Source organism: Carica papaya, chromosome 8 (assembly GCF_054855325.1).
Source record: "Carica papaya isolate Zhongbai chromosome 8, ASM5485532v1, whole genome shotgun sequence".
In the NCBI taxonomy this organism is placed as follows: Eukaryota; Viridiplantae; Streptophyta; class Magnoliopsida; order Brassicales; family Caricaceae; genus Carica; species Carica papaya.
The window spans coordinates 5,833,068-5,856,624 of NC_142316.1; the positions used below are offsets into that span (position 1 = coordinate 5,833,068).

A 23,557-nucleotide genomic window follows, 5' to 3' on the forward strand; every position below is an offset into this window, starting at 1 on the left:
TAAATTTAATTTCTATATTGTTAGAATTATACTTATTTAATAATAGTTCAGAATATTTTGATAAATAAAGGAATTTTAAATTCAATCTCCAACTATTATAGAAATTAAATAAGTTAGGAAACAACAATAGTTTGTGTCAAACAAGAAGACGATAAAAGATGATGAGTGAGACGGAAGAGTCTTTTAGGAAATCAATTTTTTTTTTTTTTGGGCAAAACAATTTTGTTTCATCTTTTCTTAATAATAAAATTATTTTTGTTTTATTGAATATATACGAGGTTTAATTATAATACTTTTTAACTTTAAATAAATGATTCAACTTTATTATTTTATCTATTCTTATAATTTTTATTTTTATTTTTAAAAAACAACAAATATTATTATGTACATAAGTGAGAGCCATTGGTGATTTTTTTTTTTTTTTAAAGGAGCTTGATGCTTTGCATGGGAAGAAAAAACAGATTAAAAGAACAAAATTTTTTAACTTACTGCGGTAATTATCTCATTATTTTTCTATTGACGGTGGCAGTCATGTATAATTTTACAGCCATTTAATATTATAAATTAACTCAACACTACCAAGTCAAACTCTCCACGTGGACGACCTTAAAACTTAATCTCAACCATCTATATAACCATGTGGACGGTTATAGGCATCCAACGGCAGAGACGCTACCACTTCATTGATCCGAGTGAAAACCTATTTGGCCAATAGTAGCTCATCCGGATGTCTATATAAATAATCCATCGCCTGAACCCTTCATCGAACTCCTCCGATTTTCACTCTCGAATCCTCGAACCGAATCTTCATCGCTCTCTAGAACTCTCTCTGTATTTCATTCATGGCGCCCAAGGCAGACAAGAAGCCTGCTGAGAAAAAGCCAGTTGCCGAGAAGGCTCCGGCAGCGGCTGAGAAGAGACCTAAGGCCGAGAAGAAGATATCCAAAGAAAGCGGTGAGAAGAAGAAGAAGAGGGTCAAGAAGAACAGCGAGACTTACAAGATTTATATATTCAAGGTGTTGAAGCAGGTGCATCCGGATATCGGGATCTCTAGCAAAGCAATGGGGATAATGAACAGCTTCATCAATGATATATTTGAGAAATTGGCTCAGGAGGCCTCTCGTCTTGCTAGGTATAATAAGAAGCCTACCATTACATCTAGGGAAATCCAGACTGCGGTCAGGCTGGTATTGCCCGGTGAATTAGCCAAACATGCCGTTTCTGAAGGGACGAAGGCGGTTACTAAGTTCACCAGTTCTTAGGTTTTTTTCTTTCCCCTCTTTTTGTTGTCAGATCTGGGTTTATTAGGCAGGATGATGATTCTATTGATAGGTATTTAGGCTTTGCAACCTTTTTCTTTTCCCTATTATTGATTCTGGTTGTATTGTACGAATGAACATATTCAATTGAATGGTTAATTTTTAGAATGCAGTTTATGCCCCTTGGTTTCTTCATCGTCTATCATTTATCGGGAACCGATTATTAATGCAAGTAGAAACAATTTCCCCAGTGGGGTAATTGGTTTCTAAAGATTAAGGAAATCGACGGTGATTTCGTATTACGTATTTAAATCATATCAATTTGTTTGGGATTAAGTTTTTATTTGAACATTATTGGACATCCCGAAGGTTTTGTTTGGGCAATAAATGAATAGATTTAGTGTAAATTATTGGAACGATGAAGTATGTACACTTATTGAAGTAGATAAGGGCCCATTACAAGCTGTATTTACACACTATGTTCCAAACAGATGGTAGCAGAAGAAACCTACCCGTAAATAATTTGAGCTTACTCTGCTAATAGATGATCACAAACTGAAAAATAACCAGAATATTGGCCATTAGCCTTTGAAAATCTTTTCAGTGAAGTTCCATTGGAGCTCCAGTTCATTTCTCTGTTTTCACGATTTAAATCTCAATTTCTTAAGCATTATTTCCCTCACATCTTGTACTTGTCTCTTCTATCCATATCACAAACATCTCATACAACCTCTTTGAATCAAAGTTATTATCAGCAGAGCTTTTCTTGCCCAAGCGTTGGAGCATTGGGTCCAAGAGTGAGTATGAAAATATCGTTGCTTTTTGTTATACTCTATGGTTATTGGCTTAAAGCTGATACAAAATTAACTAAAGTGAGAATTAGTGAAGGGAAAGTAGAGAGATATAAGTGCCATAGATTAGCAGTTGGTATTTGTTCAAGTTCCTCATGCACATGAATTTCAGAGACATAGTTGCTGACTCTTCAAGCATTGAATGCCAGCAGTCTAAGTTGAATAAGGAAAGAATCGAAGTCCTAGCATGCATTTGACCGGCGGATGGAGGACTTTAGAGAAGAAAAATGAAGAAGAAGATGGTCAGTATCAAGAAATTTCTTCATTTAATGCTCACCCTAACATTATCAAATCCACACAGCTAGCTGTAGCCCCTAAAGAAATCACTAACCTTAGCCCAACAACTACAGTGGCCTGCTGAAAAATCCCAGTTAAACCAATAGCCTTTTCCATAAAAGGCCCAACACCTTTCCCCCTCAATCATAAAAAAACTTACAACCTGATCCCCACTAAAAGGGCCCTAGGAAAATATTTCCACTTCAAATCCACACCCCCACCCCAGCCAATGAAACCCAAACCAATACTGTTCTCAACAAAAAATTCTTAAAGAGAGGAGTTAGACTCTCCATTGCCTGTGAAAATATAAACTATGTATTCTATATATATTTATTGAGATTTTCTTATATATATATATATATTAAGATGGGTTACGTTTTATTTTCTTTCATTATATATAAAATCAAGATTATGCATTGAAGTGAATGCACTTAAATTTGGGGTTTAGTTAATACATAGTTGAGGTTTTTCTTTTTTAAACCTTAACAGTAGATGACATAATTGAAATACATAGATACATGTTTCATGTTAACTAAACATATAATAAACAGATAAAAAGTAACGAGATTTTCTTGCAAGACTCAGAGCAATAGCAACCACAAGAAACCGGCGACGGGAAGAGGCAACATACGCAAGGGGCCCACAACCACAATCAGATAACGCGAAGATAAGACAGAGACTTTTATATCCGTCAGATGGATACGCAGCCTCATCCAACGGCTACCATTCACCACCACGGATAAACTACCAACACTTCACAAAATATTCACGAATATAATCCAAACTGCAAAACACTTCTCCTCTCCACTCTCAAGAGCAAACCTCTCTATTCCCCTACACCCGGCACACGTTAGCATCCACCATAATGGCTTCCACCACAACCGCTGCCGCTACCTCATCTTTCATCGGAACCCGCCTTCCAGACATCTACTCCGGATCTGGCCGGGTCCAAGCCCGGTTCGGTTTTGGCACCAAAAAAGCCGCGCCTAAGAAAGCCGCTTCGAGGCCGACGACTGACCGGCCACTTTGGTACCCAGGTGCTAAAGCACCCGAATGGCTCGACGGGAGCTTGGTGGGGGATTACGGGTTCGACCCATTCGGTCTAGGCAAGCCTGCTGAGTACTTGCAGTTCGAGCTGGATTCTCTAGACCAGAACCTGGCCAAGAACTTAGCTGGTGACGTGATTGGGACGCGCACTGAGAGCGCGAACGTCAAATCCACGCCGTTTCAACCCTACAGCGAGGTTTTCGGTTTGCGGAGGTTCCGGGAGTGCGAGCTGATCCATGGAAGATGGGCTATGTTGGCTACTTTAGGAGCCCTCTCCGTCGAGTGGCTCACCGGCGTTTCCTGGCAAGACGCCGGCAAGGTACATATAACTTTAATAAAAAGGGTTTAGGTTTTTGAAGCAAATGCGTGTAGTTAATTGTTTGTGGGATGAAATGTATCAGGTGGAGCTGGTAGAAGGATCATCATACCTCGGGCAGCCGCTCCCATTCTCAATTACGACATTGATATGGATTGAGGTTTTGGTGGTTGGGTACATTGAGTTCCAGAGGAACGCAGAGCTTGACCCGGAGAAGAGATTATACCCGGGAGGAAAGTTCTTTGACCCCCTTGGGTTGGCAGCTGATCCAGAGAAGAAGGCTACTCTTCAATTGGCAGAGATCAAGCATGCTCGTCTCGCCATGGTTGGGTTCTTAGGGTTTGCAGTTCAGGCTGCTGTAACAGGGAAAGGTCCCCTCAACAACTGGGCTACACACTTGAGCGACCCACTTCACACAACCATCATTGACACTTTAACCTCTTAAGGATTCTCTCTCTCTCTCTATATATATTTATATATATATATATATTCCTTTGCCTCTGATTGTTTTGCTTGGCTGTATTATTATATCTGGCTTCCCCGGCTTCTGTAAAAATTCCAATGCTTGACAGTTTAAGCAGGCTGTAGCTGCCTCTGCCTCTGTTCGCCATCTTTCAGTTTTTCCCAAAATTAATCCTGAAGCAGGATATACAATTAAGACGATATATATAGTCTTTTCAGCCCAAAATCTTTCTGATCAAATATTGTCCTAGTTAAAACTGAAACAAGTTTATAATTGTTAAATTCGAGTATTAAATTTAGCAGAAATGATAAGATTATTATAACACTTGCCATCTAATAGTAAAAATATTAATAATTTATCTAAATGGTAGGACCATTAAAATGAAGAGAAGAAAGTATTACCGAGAAAAAATTGTTCGTGTAAGGAAGAAGGTGGGTTGGAGTTTAGAAAATTCAGGTATTTTAACATAGCTTTCATTGCTAAAGTAGGTGGTGCTGTTCTGGAGTGATGGAAGATTTTGTTAATCTCTAAAATCTTAAAAGACTAGATATGTTAAACACACTCTTGTTCTAGACAATAACCCAAAATACATGCTGGACTTGGGTATAGGTTCTTCTTTAAGAGAAAAAGAGGAGAAATATAAGGATTAGAGAGAGAGAGTTAGATAGGAAGAGAACAAACATATAAAAAATTTAAGAAGAATGATAATATTGAGAGATATATATATTTATGTATATAGAAATTTGATGGAGATAGTAATGATATATTTAAAATATTTCGATCATTGATTGATTATATATATAAAAATAAATAATTTATATGTAAAAAATATGCATGAATAAGTAAATAAACAATCGATTTTTAAATTAATTGAATAAAGATGGTAGAGGAGGTAGTTAGATAACCTAAATTTCGAAGATGTTGGATATAAGCAAAAGATAGTAGAAACGATCACGAATAATAAGAATAAAAATAATAACGAGTGACAATTTTCTTGGTAGGGTAGGGCTTGTAAGATTCATATTGGAAATGAATTATTTTGCTCTTATTAAAATTATGCATTCCGTGAGAGTTCAAAAAGATATTTTTCACTAGATTTTAAGGGGGGCATGTATGAGCGGATAAATTTAGTAATATCTAAAATAAATTTAAAAAATTAAACTTATTCTAAATTCAAAATATATTTGAATTTGGTGATATTCTATTTTATTGTCATATCCAATTAAATATTATGTCAATTTTTACTAATTTAATAATTATTATTAAAATTAAATATATTATTTAATACTATAAGAGAACTCACGATTAAAAAAAAAATTATATATGATATATTTTTAAAAATTTAAAGAATAAGAAAATATATATTAACTTGTTAATTAAGGAAATAGTGATGCCTTGCCATTAAAATTTTATTTATTATTATTTTTTGAAACAAAGTAATTTTCTTCCCATTTTCTCCATACTGTTCTAATTGTCTTTTATTCACTATAATTTGATTAAAGTTTATATAACTTGTTATTATATTAATAAATTATATCATTACTAATTTTTTTAATAAATTGAAAAAATCTTTTTATTTATTTAATTTTTAAATATTCTCCGTCATTTCCTTTTACTCGTTTTCCCAAGCATAGTGTTAAATATAAAACTACAGACACCGTATGAGGAGAAGAAAGCCCACGAAGGAGACCAGCTTGAGGTGATGGTTGCGCAGCCCACACGATGACGATTTCCACCACCACCGGCGCCGCCAAAATCCAGAGATCGAGGGACAAACGTTGTTTGTGAAAGAGGAAAGAAGCAATCAGACAAGAGGTGGGAGAGTGGAAGAAACCAGAGGAAGAATTGATGACCCTGAGGGAGAGAGCTTCGAGAGAGTAGAGTGTGTGAGCGATAGTCAGCGAGCAACCAAAGGGTAGAGTTTCAAGAGTCGCTATTGGCGACTGGTTGCAGCATTTGAACCCATAGCCACCTCTTGGTAAGCTTCTGCCATTCAGTGTGCAATCCATCTGTGTAAAGAGCAAAATTTATACCGAGTATGATAACTTTCTACCTCCAAGGTTCTAGACTGGTAGGAGAGAGAAGAGTATGATCTTTTTATTCATATGAATAAAATTTCTGTGTGATTCATATAATCGGCATAAATATCTCTGTGTCTCATCACTGAGAGCGTTCTTTTATAACGTATATTATCTGTTTGTGGAAAGACCTATGAGAAACCGCGACTGTATGTTTATGAAGTTATTGTAATCAAACTTTTAGAATGCTGCTTTTGTTAGAATTATTGAACCGAGCTATCTTTTTTTTTAATGGAAGTAATAATGATTGCATACCGGTTCTTGCTTCCCATTCAATATTTGTTATATCGAGGACATGATTCTGTGGTATATGCCATTTATTTGTGAAAATGTTCATCAAAATGCTGGTTTGGACGTGTGAGTTTTGCTGCTAGCCTGAACTTGCTTTGATTTTGAAATGATGTTGATTTGTTATGGTAGCCATTTTTGACTACATAACAATCCTTTCTCTCTATCTACTTAACATTGTTGGTCAGTTGGCATGTTTAAACTTTCTTGAACTCTTAGCCCAACTATGTTTCTGGTTTAGAACTTCTTGAAATTTGCACGTGGTTGCTGTTTGGGAATGATTAGCCTATGGTCAAGGAATGAGTAATACTGCAAGTTACACTACTGTCTAACTTGCCCTTAAACTTTTGGAGTTCATTTACATGACTCTTGGGGTGTGTTTCTGCAAGTATGCTTTATGGATATACCTTGATTTGCAAGTATGCCTTTGGAATATGTCTCATTTTCTTACATGAATCAAGAGAAGCAATCTGGGTAGACCTCTTCCTTTTTTTGTCCTTTTTGTTTGATTGTATACATAACATGCAGCATCACTGCATGGGGTTTTTTTTTAAAGATATATTTTTTAAAAAATTGGGTTCCTTGACATTTGATTGAGAACGGGGATGCTGGTTGTATATCCCTTCCTAAACAGTATGGAATAAATGTTTTTGGTGATGATCGTCCCATTGAGAGACATGATAACTTAGGTGAATTTCATGTCTGTCCTTGCGTGTTGATATTCTGATGCACGATTTGGAGTATTATGGAGATGAAACTATATAATTGGTTCTTTTTATGGTCCATCAGTGGAGAGCAGGTTCTCTGATAGAATAATTCTTCCTTGCATGACCCACAAATGTAACTTTGATCCTCCTCTTTACTTTATGTTATTTTTCATGTACTTGATTTTCTCTTGCATCTCAATTTGGCTCATGGACAGTCAATTACTAAGTATCACACTCTTGCACATTAGAATCTAGTTAGCTTGCACCAGAAGGCAAACGAATTATACTATGTTCCATGTATTAACTGACCATGAATTTTAATCCAATGTGTATTTCTGTGTGATCCTTAATGAATGAGTAATGACTCTCTTAATTTTTATAAAAGAAATTAAAGTAATGATTTGTTTTGAGAGAGTCACAACGTCACGGTTGTGACAATTATGTTGTATTGATTTTGGCTTATCCTTTTGCTTTTCTGTTTTCTGTTCTCTTTATTTTGGCTGGCTGTCAGAGCACTGATCGTTCTCCTTTCTCCTTTTGTGTTCCATCCTTTTTGTTCCCCAAAATAATACCTCATCTTTATCCAAAAAATCTGTGGCCATTCCAAGTTTTTCTTGTTCCCCCTTGGACAATCTAGTTGCTACACCTATCTCTACTATATCCGGCTTCCATTTTGTTCTATCCAGGCTATTTTCATAATTCATATCTCTCCTTCCTTGCTCTGTTTCTTTTTTGCTCACTAATTCATGTTAACTGATTATTATTTTTCCTGCAATCTGTTCCCTAACCCCCTAGCATGAACATTTAAATGTTGGTAGCAATTGATAATTTATAGTTTCTGCTTGATAAATTTAATTTATTGTGAATATAATACACTTCTCTCTCTCTCCCTCCCTCTCTCTATCTCTCTCTCTTTAATTGAGAGAATGCCTTGTGCCTGATGAAGTAATTATTGGTATAGCTGTTGTTTATTCTGATGGTTAGCATAATGCTGCTACTTTCTTGTGTTTATGATTTCTAATGATACTATAATGAACTATCTCGTTGGAAATTGATGATCTCTTGACTTGATTAGTATTGTTCAAATACTTATTTATGAGAAGTAACCCCTTTGGAAGAGTCCCCATGTAAAATAATGCATCGATATTGTTGGAGCAGATCTGATGATTTCGTTTTTCAATTGATATGTGTCTACTGAGCAAAGCTGGATATGGGAACTCATAATATTTTGTGGAACTTGACAAAGAAATGCTTTACTGCTGGGCTTATAGGCCTGACTGTTTCCGATAGATATTTTAGTGTGGTTCCAGTACGAGGTACCTCTATGTCGCCAACTTTTAATCCAAGAGCCAATTCCCTTACTGGTAAAATTATTCGAGAATGTTCTTGAAAGATATGCTGTTCGTAGTACCTACTATAGTTGTCTGATCATCAGATTTTATGCTGCAGATGACTATGTTCTTCTGGAGAAACTTTGCCTTGAAAAGTACAAATTCTCATCTGGTGATATTGTAGTATTCCGGTAATTCTATCCATAACTTAGCAGCATTTCTAAAATGTTCTTTATCAGTTAGTAGTATGACAGATATGCTGCACCTTTAAACATGCTGTTTCAGAAATTTTGAATGGCGTAAATGTTACTTTCTCATAGCCATCAAGTTAACAATAGATGTAAAGGCATTCCTAATAATGGTAATTTGGGTAGTTTTTTGGAAGCCAAATTGCATTTTGCAGCAAATTGAATCATGAGGAAATTCAAACACCTCTATGAGTGAAAAACATGGAACTTGCTGATATTATTCTTAAAATGAGGGATTAGCTTTTGAATCGTATTATTCATGGATAATATTGCAGAGTTTTACTAGAAGGTTGTCAATTGTAAGGTGGCTTTTTGAAGTGAATTCCACTTCATATCCTTAAAATTCTTGGTTCAGATTGATCTATGGTTGCCTCAAATCTAATATGAGCTCAGGCATCAGTTAGCTATTGACAATTGCTTATTTGCGTGTCAACTCAGCAAATAAAAGAGTCTAAGCTTAGGGTCGGTTGAATCTGTTTGAAGCATATTTTAGTATTGGTTTCATGAAAATAAATGAGGGTGTCATGTGTAACTTGCAATATTTGACCATAGGATAAGAGTGAAAACTATCAGTAATTTGTTAGTCGATTCATCTTGCTTGTTCTTAGCTTGCTAAAGATGACATTTTTTCTCAAGATGTTGGGAGTAATTTTTTTCTTTTGAAAATAAAGTATGAATTAAAATGACAAGCACCAATTGGTTAATTGGTAATTGTCAATTTCAAAAAAAAAAAAAAATCAGAAGCACCAAGATGGTTCATTTTTTAATCAATTGACAATTAGCAATTGAATGATAAAGCTTTAATTTGGTAATCTTAGTCATTGAGAAAGCTGAAACAAGGTCACACCCTGGGTTGTGCTTGACTGATAATTTCTTTTGTCATACCCATAATCATGAGGTTTGCTTTCAAAACCAAAGGTTTGTATTTGGTACCTGAATCGTGTTGCTTTTGCATCCTATAATCGTCCAGAAAGCTCTCTGGATCCTCAACAAGATTGGGGGTGCCTGATTCAAGTAGGTTCTTTTAAGGATTTTTAGGAAAAAGAAAGAAAACAGCATTAAGAGTATATATATTGATAGGAACAATTAATGTAATTTTTTGGTAGCTAGGAATTCTTTTAGAAGAGAATAGACCCATGGCTAAGGCATTAAGAGAAATTTCACTTGGGAAACTGTGAAGGAAAACATTTTTGCTCTAGACAAGTTAATTAGAGGGGAAATATTTCAGTGAATGAGTGTTCTCTGTGCAAGAGTAGTGCAGAATCTTGCAATTATATTCTTTTCTAGTGCCTTTATGCTTATCGGGTTTGGTCTTGGCCTATGGTTTCTTGGGAGTGGACTGGGTGATAGATACTTCAGTTAGGGAGGAGCTATGGCCTTGAAGTGGCATCAACAGTGATAAGAGATCAAGGCTTATTCCTTTGGGTAACTTTTGGCTTATTTGGAAAGAGAGTATAAAAGAGCTTTTGAAGGGATGGAATCTAACTTTGATAGATTTAAGGATTTATAGTTTTAGACCTGAGTTTTCTGTGAAGAGGTCACCCCTTAACGCTAGTTAGGATTTAGGAGATCTAATTCTATCTGTAAATACTTTGTTCTATGGGTTTGCACTTCCTTGGTGCTCTTGAGTATCTTATCATACTTTTCCATTTAAGAAAAAAAAGTTAAAGAAAATTAGTTTTTTGTAATTGAAAATTTTGTTAGGAAAAAAGGTAGAGGAATGAAGAGAGAAAATTAATTGTTTGCATGATATTATGTAACACAAAGGAATAGATAATTCGGAAATAGAGCGGATAAAATGTTTCACAAGCTTGAGTTTTGAGAATTGGCATTCTCGAAGAAGCAAGAAAAGTGGATAAAAGTGGATTGCTAATGTTTTTCAAGCTTACAACTTATTACCAAATAATAATAATGATACTGATAATATAAACAATGTTGAGCTATCTTATCATCAACTAGTTTTGTTGTTATAACGTGCTGTAAACTGAAACGAAAAACTAATTAGAGGTCCATTTAGTATGGTTGGTGGTTCTCTAGTAAGCTGCTAAAAGTGCTTTCAAAATGATTCTAAGTAAAAAAAAATGATTCTAAGTAAAAGCAGTTTTAAAGTGAAGCAGTATAGTGTTGGTAAAATTTGCTACAAAATGCTTTCAATATAAAATGTGGTAGTACAATTACTTGAAAGCACTTTTTTGTCTTTTGTTTCTGGTCATACTTCTGTTTTTTTGACAACAGAAGCAGAAGCTCGAACAAAATAAACACCAAGTCTCCCTCCCAAATACAAAATTAGCCAAGTACTGTTACTTGCTCATGTTACCTTATCATGGCTCAAAATTTACTACATTCCTAGTAACTAGTGATGCAGAATGAATTATCTATAAATTGTGTAAATAAATTGGAAATCACAATATGAAAACTACTATACTAATTTTTTAAAGAATATTATACTATTTAAGAGTATTATTATCAATTTTAGTACCTTTATGATTTTATTTTTATTAATATTTACTTTTCCTATTTATATTAGTAGTATTATTCCCTAATGCTATCAGTTCTAGTATGTCTTAGTTTAATGCTATTTTGTGAAGATAATGTAGGAAGCACTATCAATATTTTTTTTTTAATTTCACTTTTATGACAAATTTCAGTTATTCAATAGAATAATTTAAGAGTTTTTTAATTATCTAATGGTGTGATGCAACCAAATCCTTAAACTATGATGTTTAAGACTTCTTAGACGTGATGTCTAATAAATTTGAAGCATGATGTGTAAGTTTTTATCCCCAGATTCCTAATTGGGTAAATTAACCATAATCTGTTAGATAATCAATTGATATCAAAGCTAAAGGAATCATACATTTAAAACCTCAAACTCCATACCTAAGCATGTCCATCCATAAAAAAATATATATATGAAAATCGTAAACAGAAAATCTTAAAACTGACTAACCAGTGCTTTCACCAGCAACCATTGCGATGTGAGTGACACAGCCTTACCACCCACCTTACAAGACCTTGATCAGTAAACACTAAAGCACTGCCTAACAAAATGTGCTGCTCACCATTGTAAGTTTCCTAGTTGCTTCCTCTCTCAATCCCTTCCCTTTCTGCATCTGCATCTCACATTGCTACTCAATCTGCAACCACTATCACAAGCCAATCTATTGTTAGGACCCTGATATCATCTGATAATTGGAACGTCACATGACCCTTACATTGTATGACCTACAAGTGAGCGCTGTGAAGTTGTGCTCTCCTTTGAATTTTTAATCAGGTTTGACTGAACTGGTTAACCTAGATCAATTTCTCCCCTTCCATAACCTTTTTTCAGCAGTTCAAAATGAGTCCCCGTGTACTTTTTCCTGCTCTTCTTATCCTTACAATCATTTCATAAAAGTTAGCATAATGAAAAAAATTTAAACTTATGGAACCTTAAGGAAGAGAATGAGCCATTACTCAAAGAATGTAAAATTGACAAATGTTTCTTAGTTGTAGCTAAACACAATCAATAAGAAACAAAACCTTGCTGAGTTACCAAAATACTTTTATTATCTGTCCCAGCTAGTCCTTATAGTTGCCAATGTAGTTGTGTTAAAAAACTTAGTTGTTCAACTGTACAAATTAAAACAAGTTTGAAAAATTAGTCATGCTACCTACAATGTTTCAATATGTGTGATGTAGTTCCTATGATGTTCACATATATATCTTGTAAGTTGAAATTGGCTTTATGATCAATATGTGCAGCATGACAAGAATACTAATACTTATCATGTTGTGCTTGATATAAATGATATAGTTTTAAAACCTATGACTAGGAAAAAAAATAAGTACATATAAACGTCAAAAATACCAATAGTCAATGAAAAAGATAAAGAGGAGCTCATTGAAGTTGAGAACAAGAAGACCTGCCCATGTCCTCATGACAGTATAGATTTGAGGTTACTCAAGACATTTCACTACCTAATAAGAGATATGGAAGTTCAGTGCAAAAAGGAACTTAAGCCAATATAGTTGGGTCTAGCTATGTTTAATTCAAGAATGCGCTTGATTTTGTCCTACCATCAAGATTTCACATTCATAAACATTATGTATTTCTGTTATGTTTGCTACTGAAGAGGATCACCAAGATACAGTTTACTGAATTTTCATGGGGAAGCTGGAAGATTAATGTGTTACACCATTCGCCATTTCAGTACTCTTTAACAAGTTTTCTCCAACAATGCAAGAATGATACATAATGAATTTATTCTAGATTACCTAAATAAATTTTAAAAATCATAATTCTATTAGATATAACACTACTATACTATTTAGGAGTTTATTATCATTTTAGTAGCTTTAACATTTTATTGTTGGTATTTAGTTTTCCTATTTGCATTGGTGGTGCTATTTTCTAATTTTATTAGTACTAATATTCCTTAGTTTAATCTTATTAGTAAAAGTCGCTTATGAAATATTATAAATATTTTTATAACAGTAGTTTTTGAAATAGACTTTAGTTTTTCAATAAAATACTTTGAGAGTTTCTAGCTTTTTAGTTATGTAATGTAATTAACCCAGTAAATGTAATGCTTAAAACTTTTTTTTTGGGGAAAAAAAATGGAGCAGACTTATTATATATGATGTTTAAGAAACTCGAGGTGTGATGTCTAAATTTTTATTCTCAAATCCCCTAGTAGGCAAATTAACCATAAGTTGTCCTATCATAGTATAGTCTTACCTACATGTTTTATTTGCACATGCGTACTTCAAGGACGTGCTTTATTTGTACACTTATATGGCAACAGTGGGGGATGTACATTGCTGATGACACAGTTTATTCTATGCATATATGTCCTTAGTGATGGTACTTTGTGTTGAAGTCGTGAATTGCTGAGATCTTATACTGCATCAGTTACAACCTTTTGCAGATCTCCCAGTAATTATAGGGAGAAACACATAAAGAGAATTGTTGGCTTACCTGGTGACTGGATTGGAATTTCTCATGATGTGGTGAAGGTTCCGCAAGGACACTGTTGGGTTGAGGGAGACAATTCAGCTTCTAGCATGGACTCAAGATCCTTTGGCCCAGTAAGCTAGTCATTTTGGCACATTATTCCATAGAAAAATTCCAAAATCTTTTTCTTTCCATTAATCCTCAACTTTAATGGTTCACTATGCTGAAACATATAAAAATATATGTTAAGAGAGAGAAGCCATATGATGTATGTTTCGTATACAGAAACTTAAAATGTCATCTTATTCTTTGTTGACAATAATATTTGAAAAATTGTGTTTAGATTTTCTATTTATTGAATTTTTCTTCATAATACTTAATTTATAATTGCTAAGTATATATAGGAGAATATAAGAGAATTTTAGTCAGAAATTAAATACAAATCAGTCCCATAAAATATAAAAATCTTTCAGTTATGGAAGTCAACTATAATTGTAATTTATAGAGAAATTTTCTTGAAGATACCAATCTGTATAGAAATTGAACTTCTATAAGAAGTTTGATTCTTACAATACTAGTTATTTCCGAAGGTATCCCTGATATTTGCAAGAGCCAATAGTTGTCTGTTTATGATTCTTTAATTACATTACTCCTGCCCGGGAAAGATCCTATGAACTTAGCAGTATGCTGCATCAAGATGTAGCCCTAGGGAAATTGAGGAAATTGAATGATATTTCTTTTAGAAGTTTGGATAATTGAGTGTGTTTGATATCTTCTTTAGCCTCTAAGTCACCTTCTGTAGTTAGATGACAGTGATACTAGTGGTGTTGGCCACAACCTGCATGTTGCCCTGAGTACCTAATCTGCATTTGCTGACATTCTTTTTCTGCTTTTAAGATTTACTAACTTCAACTAATTATGCTTGGCAGATTCCTTTGGGATTAATCCAGGGAAGGGTCACCCACATCGTATGGCCCCCTCAGAGGATAAGCAAGATCAAGAGGTAAACTCTTCAAAATGGAATTCCTCCTTCTTGATTGATTCGAGTAGGTCCACATTTCACATGGGAGTAGCACTATCCACACCTGCCTCCCTTTTCCCTGGCATCTCTTATGCCAACATTCTTTAGTGAGTTTTGCTTGTCAAGCACAGAGCAGCTTCTCTGACATTGACAATTCTTTTGTGTCCCTGCAAATTTTAGGTTCCCCCCAATCCTCACATGATTTTGTATTTTTCTGAAAATGTTTTATGTTCCATTTTTACAAGGAATATTATAAGATACCATACTTTTGAGATGCTTTAAATGGTTGTATCCCAATTTTGAGTTGCAAGCCTAATTCTTATCAACTCTCATATAATTTTTGTTTGAAGATTATATTAGTCCTAAGGTGGAGTACGATGGAGAGTTTGGTTGAAGTTGGGTCTTGTCTGAAATTGCTTACCATTCTTAAAGAAATTTTAAGCAATGAGATTCATATCAATGGATTTGCTCGTGCTTAGGATTGAAGTTTATGAATCCATTTCAGATTCCACCAAGAAAACAGTGAATATGATTTTACTTGTGTGTGTATCTAGGTGGAATATCTCGCTGCAAACTGAATCTTTGTCATTCTTTTGCAAGGTTGATATTCCTTTCGATCATTCCTCTAGATAGTTCATGAATAGAAAAATATGCTTTGTCACCAAAATATAATGCCTTCGTTCAACCTAAAATATGTTTAAGCAAATCCTGCATGGGAATGAGGATTACAAAATGGTTATCTTCGGTTTAATTACTTAATTCTTAGTTAATAATTTCAGTTTTTATGTTAGTTTTTGTATGTATAATAAGTATAATTTGTAATGTTTGAGTTGCTATCACTTCATCTTAAATTCTTTGATGATAAGAATATAGTACTAAGATTTTAAGGAGGGAAGTTGGAAACTTTACCACCAAAAGATCTAGTGAAGAAAAACAGGGTTATATATCTGCTTCTCTATATATATATATATATATCATTGTACATACTCTTCTCTCAGACGTCTGGATTCACTTTTCTTCCTTCTTCTGTCTTCCGGCAGCTAATGGTAAGGTCAAATCCCTTCATCTTACAAATCTACATTTGCCCACTGTACGTTTATCTCGTGTTCTCAGTTTTTTTCTTTCTTTCCCTTCCTCCTGCGTTTCTTGCCTTTTGGTTTCTAAGGGTGCACCAACTCCGTAATTTAAGGGTGAAACTATTTTGTGCCTTAAAGTTCTTCATGGATGTCAAACATGGAGGAACAAATCATTGAAATCTCGGTCTTTTGCAGATATGGCAGCACCTGATTTACGCCCTGACAATAATCGAGCACACCCAATTTACAGCACTGCACGGTAGGGTTACCCTCATAAGATTGGTTTTGAGAGTTTTGCAAATAGGAGAGAGAGACTAGTATCTAATTATCCGATTTAAAATGTATATATATTATGTAGAACTTGTTGAGTTGAGAGTAAAAGTTGTTAGAATCACTTTAAGATTATTGTCTTCAATTAGAAAAAAAAATATCAATAATGCAATCAAATTGAGAGATCTCGTAGTTGGATGAATGATTAAATACAAAATGAGATGTTGATATGATAATTAGAGTTGGAAGTATATGGGATGGGATGAGTAATTGGAGATTGGGGGATGAATAATTGGAGATTGGGTGCCAAAATTTTTTAGAGGTACCTACTCACATGACACATGACACATGATATGGTCCCTAATCTATTTGAATTTAGTCACAAGATTTTCAATGTTACAATCACTCCTCAAAACAATCTTCTTTCATTCCTTCTACTCTGACACCGACCATCATCATCCATGGATGATTGAATGAATGAATCTACATTCTTGGCCCCATGTGCTGCTTCCTTTTTCATCCATAATATTAACTTAATGGGGGACCCAAAACTTACAAGAAGAGTAAGACCCCACCGCACATGCCCTAACCCTAACCCCAACCCTCCATTTCCTTCATACCCCATATTTTTAGCCCCACAACACAATGCTAATGGCTTTGCTCCTCAGGTGCTGTGCAGAGAATTGCATGCACTAATATTGTTTTTCTCATACGGATAACAAAAATAAAATCAGAATAGTCAAGAATTGCGGCTCAAAACATAAAATGAAAAAGTAGCATATAATTACTTTTTTCTAACATGGTTAAAATTTTAATTTATTATTATATTTTTAAGAACGTGACCATTAAATTCAATTTAGTTTATGTAAACATGTTATGTGTTTGAATAAAACAAAATATTTTATAATAATTGAATATTTTTAATTAAATTAATCACAAAATATTAAAAAAAAATTTAATATATCATTTTTTTATCCTAAAAAACACAATGGAAACTTAACTCAAACATAATTTTTAAATCAAATATGATGTATATCTATATGTATGTATTGATTTAATTAGATGGATAACAAAAACAAAACCAAAACCAAAATAGTCTATAATTACAACTCAAAAATAAAGTTAAAAATCATTTTGATTTATTTATGTTTGGATAAAAAAAATATTTTAATTAAAATAATCATAATAATTCAAAAAAAAAAACCCTAACTATTCTTTTTTAAATCAAACTATAATATATATATATATATATATGTGTGTATGTATGTATTGGGTTGAAGATGAATTGTCATTTTTTTCTGACATCATGAAAAATATGTTATCATTATTGTATTGATTATTTTTCTTTACAATTAAAAATAAACCAAAAATTCGAATTTTTAATTTTATAGTTTTTTTTTTTTTTTTTTAAATGTCACAACGGCAAAAGGAAGGATAATATGGTAAAATCATTAAGTAGGGGACTGGCAGGCGTCAAATTTTAAATCACACGATTCACGAGGTCCCATGTCATGCAGGGTTTACTTGTTGCATCAAATAATAGCCGTCAGATTACTATTTCAAGATCTCGAGAGATCCAACAGCTCACGTTTAAAGTTGAGCATTCTGTAAAATTTGAATCCATGTGCGGGTAATTATCTGCTACCTCGCCCCTTCTTATAACCGGTTAGTCAATCGCCAACCACGTGCACCCATACCAAAAGAATGTTCTTATTTATATTTTATAAACTTAAAATGCTTTCATTCTGTTTTACTTATAATTACTTTTTTTTTATGATTGAATTAAGTTTAAACTAAACCCCTAATTGACACATAAAACTATTTTCAATTTTTAATTTTTAGATTAATATCATAAAAGCCCACATATAAATATATGTATAAAGATTTTATGGTGATTAAAAATAAAAGTAGAGTTTAAAATTATTTGTTAAAATATAATATGAACTTAAAAAAGCTAAAAAATTGGTTTATGCTTAATAACTAAAATTAAAAATATAAAATTGATTAAAAATGTTTATACGTATATGATACTTTTAGCTCTCCTTGAAAGATACATATGGTTTTATAATTAAAATTTAAAAATAATTTTTACATACCTTAATTGTTATTGCAAAATTAAAATGGTATTTTTGTTATTATTGAGAGATTGGAGGGGTAATTTTGCGGAATCCAATACGTTTGAAAATCCGCTACTTCTGCCTTTTCAAAGAATTTAAAAATGGTGATGCTTGCGAGAGAGTAGATAACTTGTCTGCAAGGGAATCAAACCAGACCGAAGACCATCTTCGTACTCTCTTCAATTCAAGAGTTAATATAAGTTTTTCAAAGCTACCACCATCCATCTTTCTCTCCTTCGATCTCCCATTTTCTCCATCTCCTTCAGTCTACATCACCGCTATCTTTGTACCTTTTCCAGCTATTTTGTGTGATACCTTTTGGAGGATATAATGAAGACGGTATTAGAATTCTAGTGGACGAATTTTCCTTTTTCAGAAAAGCGAACGACAAAGCTCCAGATCTATCGTTTTCTACTTTGTATAAGCTGAAGATCGTTTGGTGGATATGTTTTTGTTTTATCTAATTGTCTGTAATTAGTTTATATGCTCTTCTTTTGAATCTGTACCCCCGGGGAGATTTTGCAGCTGCATCTGTTGCACAGTTTTGATTAAGACCTAGAGAAGTGTTCATACTACAGCTGGTAAATATGGTGACTAAAGAGAAAGACGAAGAGCTGGCTCTGTTTCTGGAGCTGCGGAGGCGCGAGAAGGAGAAGGAGAAAGAAAAGGAAAAGAACAATCTTTTCCTCCTCCAAAACACTGATGACCTCGGCGTCTCTTCTTTAGCTGGTACATGGTTTTTCATTGAAACTTTTTTATTCTCCGTTTCTGTTGATTTTGGCGTTTTGGGTTCTGGGTATTGGTTTGACTGATTCTTATACGCAATTGATTGTGGTGTGCCATCCGCTTCAGGATCTTATCATAATAATAATAGTAGTAATATTGAACCAGCTGCTTGTCCAGCGTCCAAGATGATGTCCTCCGTGCAGCCCCGAAGGACCGCTGCTGAGAACTTTTTGTATTCAGAGAACGAGAAATCTGATTATGATTGGTAATGTTTAAAAATATATTTTTTTTTCTTTATTTTCTAAGAACATTTGCTGTTCATAACTGATTGAGTTTATTAAACACACAATCATCTTTGTGGCTGACACAGTTTATGGATAATTTGTGTTTCCTTTTCTAGACTTTCGCTAGATTATGATGTGATCTGTCTATTTCCGTACTTAGGGATAGAGAGTGGAGCAAAGTAACTTAAGATATTTTTGGAAATGATGGTTTTTGAACTAGCAAAATGTTTGGAGCTTGATGTCTTGTGTGTTTTATCCCCGTGGTGAAAATCTTGATCCTTTGGATAAGCTTGATCGAGATGAAGTTGTAAGGAGTTTAGCCTATGCACTTCTAAATGAGCAGCTCAGCTCGAATTTTTATCTTGATCCTTTGGAGGTTGAAGGATCGCTTGAATTTTTGATTATCTTAAACTTTTATTTCTGGTATGACGAAGAACCTTCAATTTTGTTTGTTCATTTTAACAGCATGAATTTTTTCAAATCTTGAGGAATGCTAAGAGTATTTCTTTATGCATTCATTTACAGAACTAGTATGTTGGAGTTGTCTCAGATTTTATTGGTGATAGAGATTTTCCACTCAATGTTGACTTGGAAATGAGTGGTTTTTGAACTAGCAAAATGTTTGGAGCTGATGTCTTGTGTGTTTTATCCCCATGGTGAAAATTTTTATCCTTTGGATACGCTTGATCGAGATGAAGTTGTAAGGAGTTTAGCCTATGCACTTCTAAATGAGCAGCTCAGCTCGAATTTTTATCTTGATCTTTTGGAGGTTGAAGGATCGCTTGAATTTTTTATTATCTTAAACTTTTATTTCTGGTATGACAAAGAAGAACCTTCAATTTTGTTTGTTCATTTTAACAGCATGAATTTTTTCAAATCTTGAGAAATGCTAAGAGTATTTCTTTATGCATTCATTGACAGAACTAGTATGTTGGAGTTGTCTCAGATTTTATTGGTGATAGAGATTTTCCACTCAATGTTGACTTGGTGAAGAAGTATAGGTTCTCCTTACTTTTTTCTTTCTGAGAAAATAGGTTGTCTATACTATGACCAATGGAATGAAGTTACTTTTGTTTTTCTTCTTCAATTCTTTTTTTATATAAGGGAGTTCTGGGTAATGAGAGAAATGTTAGTTTGTAGCGAGTTTCTATATAGCGTTGACTTGGTGAACAAGTGTTTGTTTTTTAGATATTTGCTTGAATGTATGGACTTATCTTTTCATGAAGAAAGTTTAGGGTAATGGAGTTCATGAATCCTGCAGTAAAGAAGTATATTCAGTTCGATGGGTTGTTGTTATCAATATTGTGGTTGCTGTTGGTATTTTCTCATTGTGATAAGATGTTTGGTTTTTTAAACCATAGTCATATCTTATGGATGCATATGAAAGGAACTGAATCAATGTTTTCTTTTTTTTTTCCATCTTCATTGTTACATGAATTCATACGTAACTTATATCAGACCAATGATTGTCATTGTCTTGGATGAAATGGGAGTATATATTTTTGAAACTGGACCTGCAAGGAAATCATTGTAGGTGCCATGAAAATCATGAGAGCAAGAAAGTTATACTGCCATTTTGGAGACAGAAATTGTATGATTATGGATATAGATTCAATAGGGAAATTCATTGGCTCTTTTCTGGAAAATTTGTTCTCTTTTTTTAGATAGTTTAGGATAATAAGAATGTGATGTTTCCCATGCTTTCCAGTAACTCAGATGAGAGTTATACTAGATTACATCAGTGGTAACAATCAGTATTTCTCATTGGACAAGTCAATTTCTTCGGAGAAATCGTGATATTTCAGTTGGAAGTGAGAAATAAAACCAACTTTATTTTATGTATTCTACTTTTAAATTTATCATGCAAACCCTAAACAGAATATGATTAAGGTAACTGAGTTATAATTTCTTTCCCAATATTTTGGTTGAATCTAAAAATGTTCTTTAACACTTGGAGTTTTTGTTTTCACTATCATAATTTTATATTTTATTTTTGAAAACCTAACTTCTCTGCTTCGAGTAGTTATATAGCGACTGGAGATGATGGTCCATAAATTTAAATGTGTCTCATACACTGGATTTATGTTTTATCACAATGGTACAATATACTTTGAAGAATTTGTTTGATTCTATATTTATTGAGGATGTTTTCTGTATTCAGGCTCCTTACACCTCCTGGCACGCCCCTCTTTCCTTCTTTGGAGAGGGAATCACTGAAAACCTTAATGAGCCAACTTGAGGTGCCTAATGCTCGTCCAACTGTTCTAAAATCAAGGGTAAGAACCTCTATTAAGTCATACTCTTTTTCAACTGTTCTGATAGGCATGTGCATGTATAGCTTTGCCCACAATAAACTTATGAGTTGGGCGATCCTGAGTAGAAGTTCCAAATCCCAGTCTTTCCATGGTTCTCTAATGATGAATATTGTCCATCATATTTTTTCTCCTCTTTCTATGGTAGTTCCTCATATTTCATGACTTGCTCATTGACGTTGCCCTGGATTGCAGCTCGCAAATTTCCAAGAAGAACTTGTTTCAAGGGGCAAAATAGCACCTAAGCATTCTACTTTGCCATCTGGTCTGAATTCTTCCAGCAGTGGTACTAGAAGGCCCTCATCCTCTTGTGGATTGAAATCTGCTAGCAGACCTGCTACGCCAACTGGGCGGGCTACTCTACCAGCAACAACCAAACCTTCAAGACCATCTACACCAACTTCACGGGCAACATTGCCTTCCACTAAGACTGCTACTCCCGCAGTCAGATCATCAACTCCTACTAGATCCCGTGCACGTTCTTCAACACCAACTGCTAGACCCTCTGTTCCAGCACGTTCCTCAACACCAACTAGTAGACCCTCTGTTCCAGTACGTTCCTCAACACCAACTAGTAGATCCTCCCTACCAGCTCCAAAATCTACATCAAGATCAGCAACACCAACCCGTCGCACAGCAACTCAATCAAGCACGCCTACTGTATCTATTCCTGCTTCTGATCAGTCTTCCTTGGTGTCAAAGTCTAGTCCCACAGCCTTGAACAAGGTAGCTCCATCTCGTGGAACTTCTCCAACCGTGAAGTCTAGGCCCTGGAAACCATCTGAGATGCCTGGCTTCTCACTTGAAGCTCCACCAAATTTGAGGACATCAGTACCAGATAGGCCTGCTTCAGCTTCTCGAGGTAGACCAGGAGCCTCAAGTGCTCGATCATCTTCTGTGGAGGCTGGTACTAATGGCAGACCCAGAAGGCAATCGTGCTCTCCTTCTAGAGGAAGGTCATCTGTTGGGAATCCCAGTGGTAATAGTTCAACCATACCTTCGGTACGCAGGGCACATTCCAATAACACTGACAATGTGAGTCCAGTTGTAATTGGAACCAAAATGGTTGAAAGAGTAGTAAACATGAGGAAACTAGTACCACCAAAGCTAGATGACCATCGGTCTGCCCATACAGCTGGGAAGTTCTCTTCTCTTGACAGCTCAGGCTTTGGGAGAACACTCTCTAAGAAATCTCTTGACATGGCTTTGAGACATATGGTATGCTTTCTTTTCTTGCATAACTAGAACAATTGAGTATTGCGTGATTAGATCCATGATCCTTTTGGGCCTGCTTGATTTCATGTTTTGCTTCGTTCTCTTTCATGAAATACCTCATTTGCCCCTCTTATCTATCATATATTGTTAGAACCAGCTAAAGACTAATGGATGGTCTTTACATTGAGGAAGATATGAATGTTAGTATTTGAGGTTTTTGCTTATGCCTTTGCAGGATATACGGAAAAGCATTTCTGGTAACCTTCGCCCGCTCATGACAAACATTCCAGCTTCCTCCATGTACAGTGTGAGATCAGGATCTACAAAAAGTAGGACTGTAAGCATTTCAGACTCTCCTCTTGCTACAAGCAGCAATGCTAGCTCTGAGCCAAGTGTCAACAATATCTCGTTTTGCCTGGATGGAAGTGAAATGGAAGACAATGATGTCGGAAGTGAGAGAGGAAACTCCTCTCCCACCAGCCTGCATGGTCGATGACCATGGGTTACACACACCACCATTATTAATGCTCCCACATTGCTTTTTATATGCTTATTCACGAGGAAACTACCCGTTTCTACGAGATTGTAGGAAAGCTGTAAAATTTGTTGTGTAACAGACTGTTTAGATTATGAAAATGTAATGGTAATAGGAACGTGTAGCCTTTTGCATCTCTCTTACTGGTCGTCATGTGAGATAATAATAATAATATATATCTAATCAACTGATAAAAGCAAC

General features: G+C 34.6%; 4 protein-coding genes across 10 annotated transcripts; all 4 read left to right on the top strand.

Moving 5' to 3' along the window:
• The first annotated feature begins 748 nt into the window (after positions 1–748).
• Positions 749–1,431, top strand: LOC110807721 (histone H2B-like). Its single transcript, XM_022032927.2, has one exon. It carries the CDS (start codon positions 843–845, stop codon positions 1,260–1,262), a length of 420 nt encoding a protein of 139 aa, XP_021888619.1. The 5' UTR covers positions 749–842; the 3' UTR covers positions 1,263–1,431.
• A 1,743-nt stretch (positions 1,432–3,174) lies between these two features.
• On the top strand, positions 3,175–4,359 carry LOC110807734 (chlorophyll a-b binding protein CP29.1, chloroplastic). Its single transcript, XM_022032951.2, has 2 exons — positions 3,175–3,752; positions 3,835–4,359. Exons 1-2 carry the CDS (start codon positions 3,252–3,254, stop codon positions 4,192–4,194), a joined length of 861 nt encoding a protein of 286 aa, XP_021888643.1. The 5' UTR covers positions 3,175–3,251; the 3' UTR covers positions 4,195–4,359.
• Positions 4,360–5,641: 1,282 nt separating this feature from the next.
• Positions 5,642–16,247, top strand: LOC110807716 (Peptidase S24/S26A/S26B/S26C family protein). 5 transcript variants are annotated; one of them, XM_022032917.2, is made up of 6 exons: positions 5,642–6,190; positions 8,490–8,649; positions 8,735–8,807; positions 13,775–13,934; positions 14,730–14,803; positions 16,093–16,247. In XM_022032917.2, exons 2-6 carry the CDS (start codon positions 8,496–8,498, stop codon positions 16,106–16,108), a joined length of 477 nt encoding a protein of 158 aa, XP_021888609.1. In that variant the 5' UTR covers positions 5,642–6,190; positions 8,490–8,495; the 3' UTR covers positions 16,109–16,247. The 5 variants fall into 5 exon arrangements, with proteins under 5 accessions (XP_021888609.1, XP_021888608.1, XP_021888611.1 ...); XM_022032916.2 differs by having other exon boundaries at positions 5,699–6,190; positions 8,444–8,649; positions 16,093–16,246; XM_022032919.2 differs by lacking the exon at positions 16,093–16,247 and adding an exon at positions 15,172–15,557 and having other exon boundaries at positions 5,700–6,190; positions 8,444–8,649.
• A 2,143-nt stretch (positions 16,248–18,390) lies between these two features.
• Positions 18,391–23,490, top strand: LOC110807729 (uncharacterized). 3 transcript variants are annotated; one of them, XM_022032938.2, is made up of 5 exons: positions 18,391–19,013; positions 19,137–19,275; positions 21,456–21,570; positions 21,802–22,824; positions 23,057–23,490. In XM_022032938.2, exons 1-5 carry the CDS (start codon positions 18,872–18,874, stop codon positions 23,315–23,317), a joined length of 1,680 nt encoding a protein of 559 aa, XP_021888630.1. In that variant the 5' UTR covers positions 18,391–18,871; the 3' UTR covers positions 23,318–23,490. The 3 variants fall into 3 exon arrangements, with proteins under 3 accessions (XP_021888630.1, XP_021888631.1, XP_021888632.1); XM_022032939.2 differs by having other exon boundaries at positions 19,176–19,275; XM_022032940.2 differs by having other exon boundaries at positions 19,188–19,275.
• Positions 23,491–23,557: the final 67 nt, after the last annotated feature.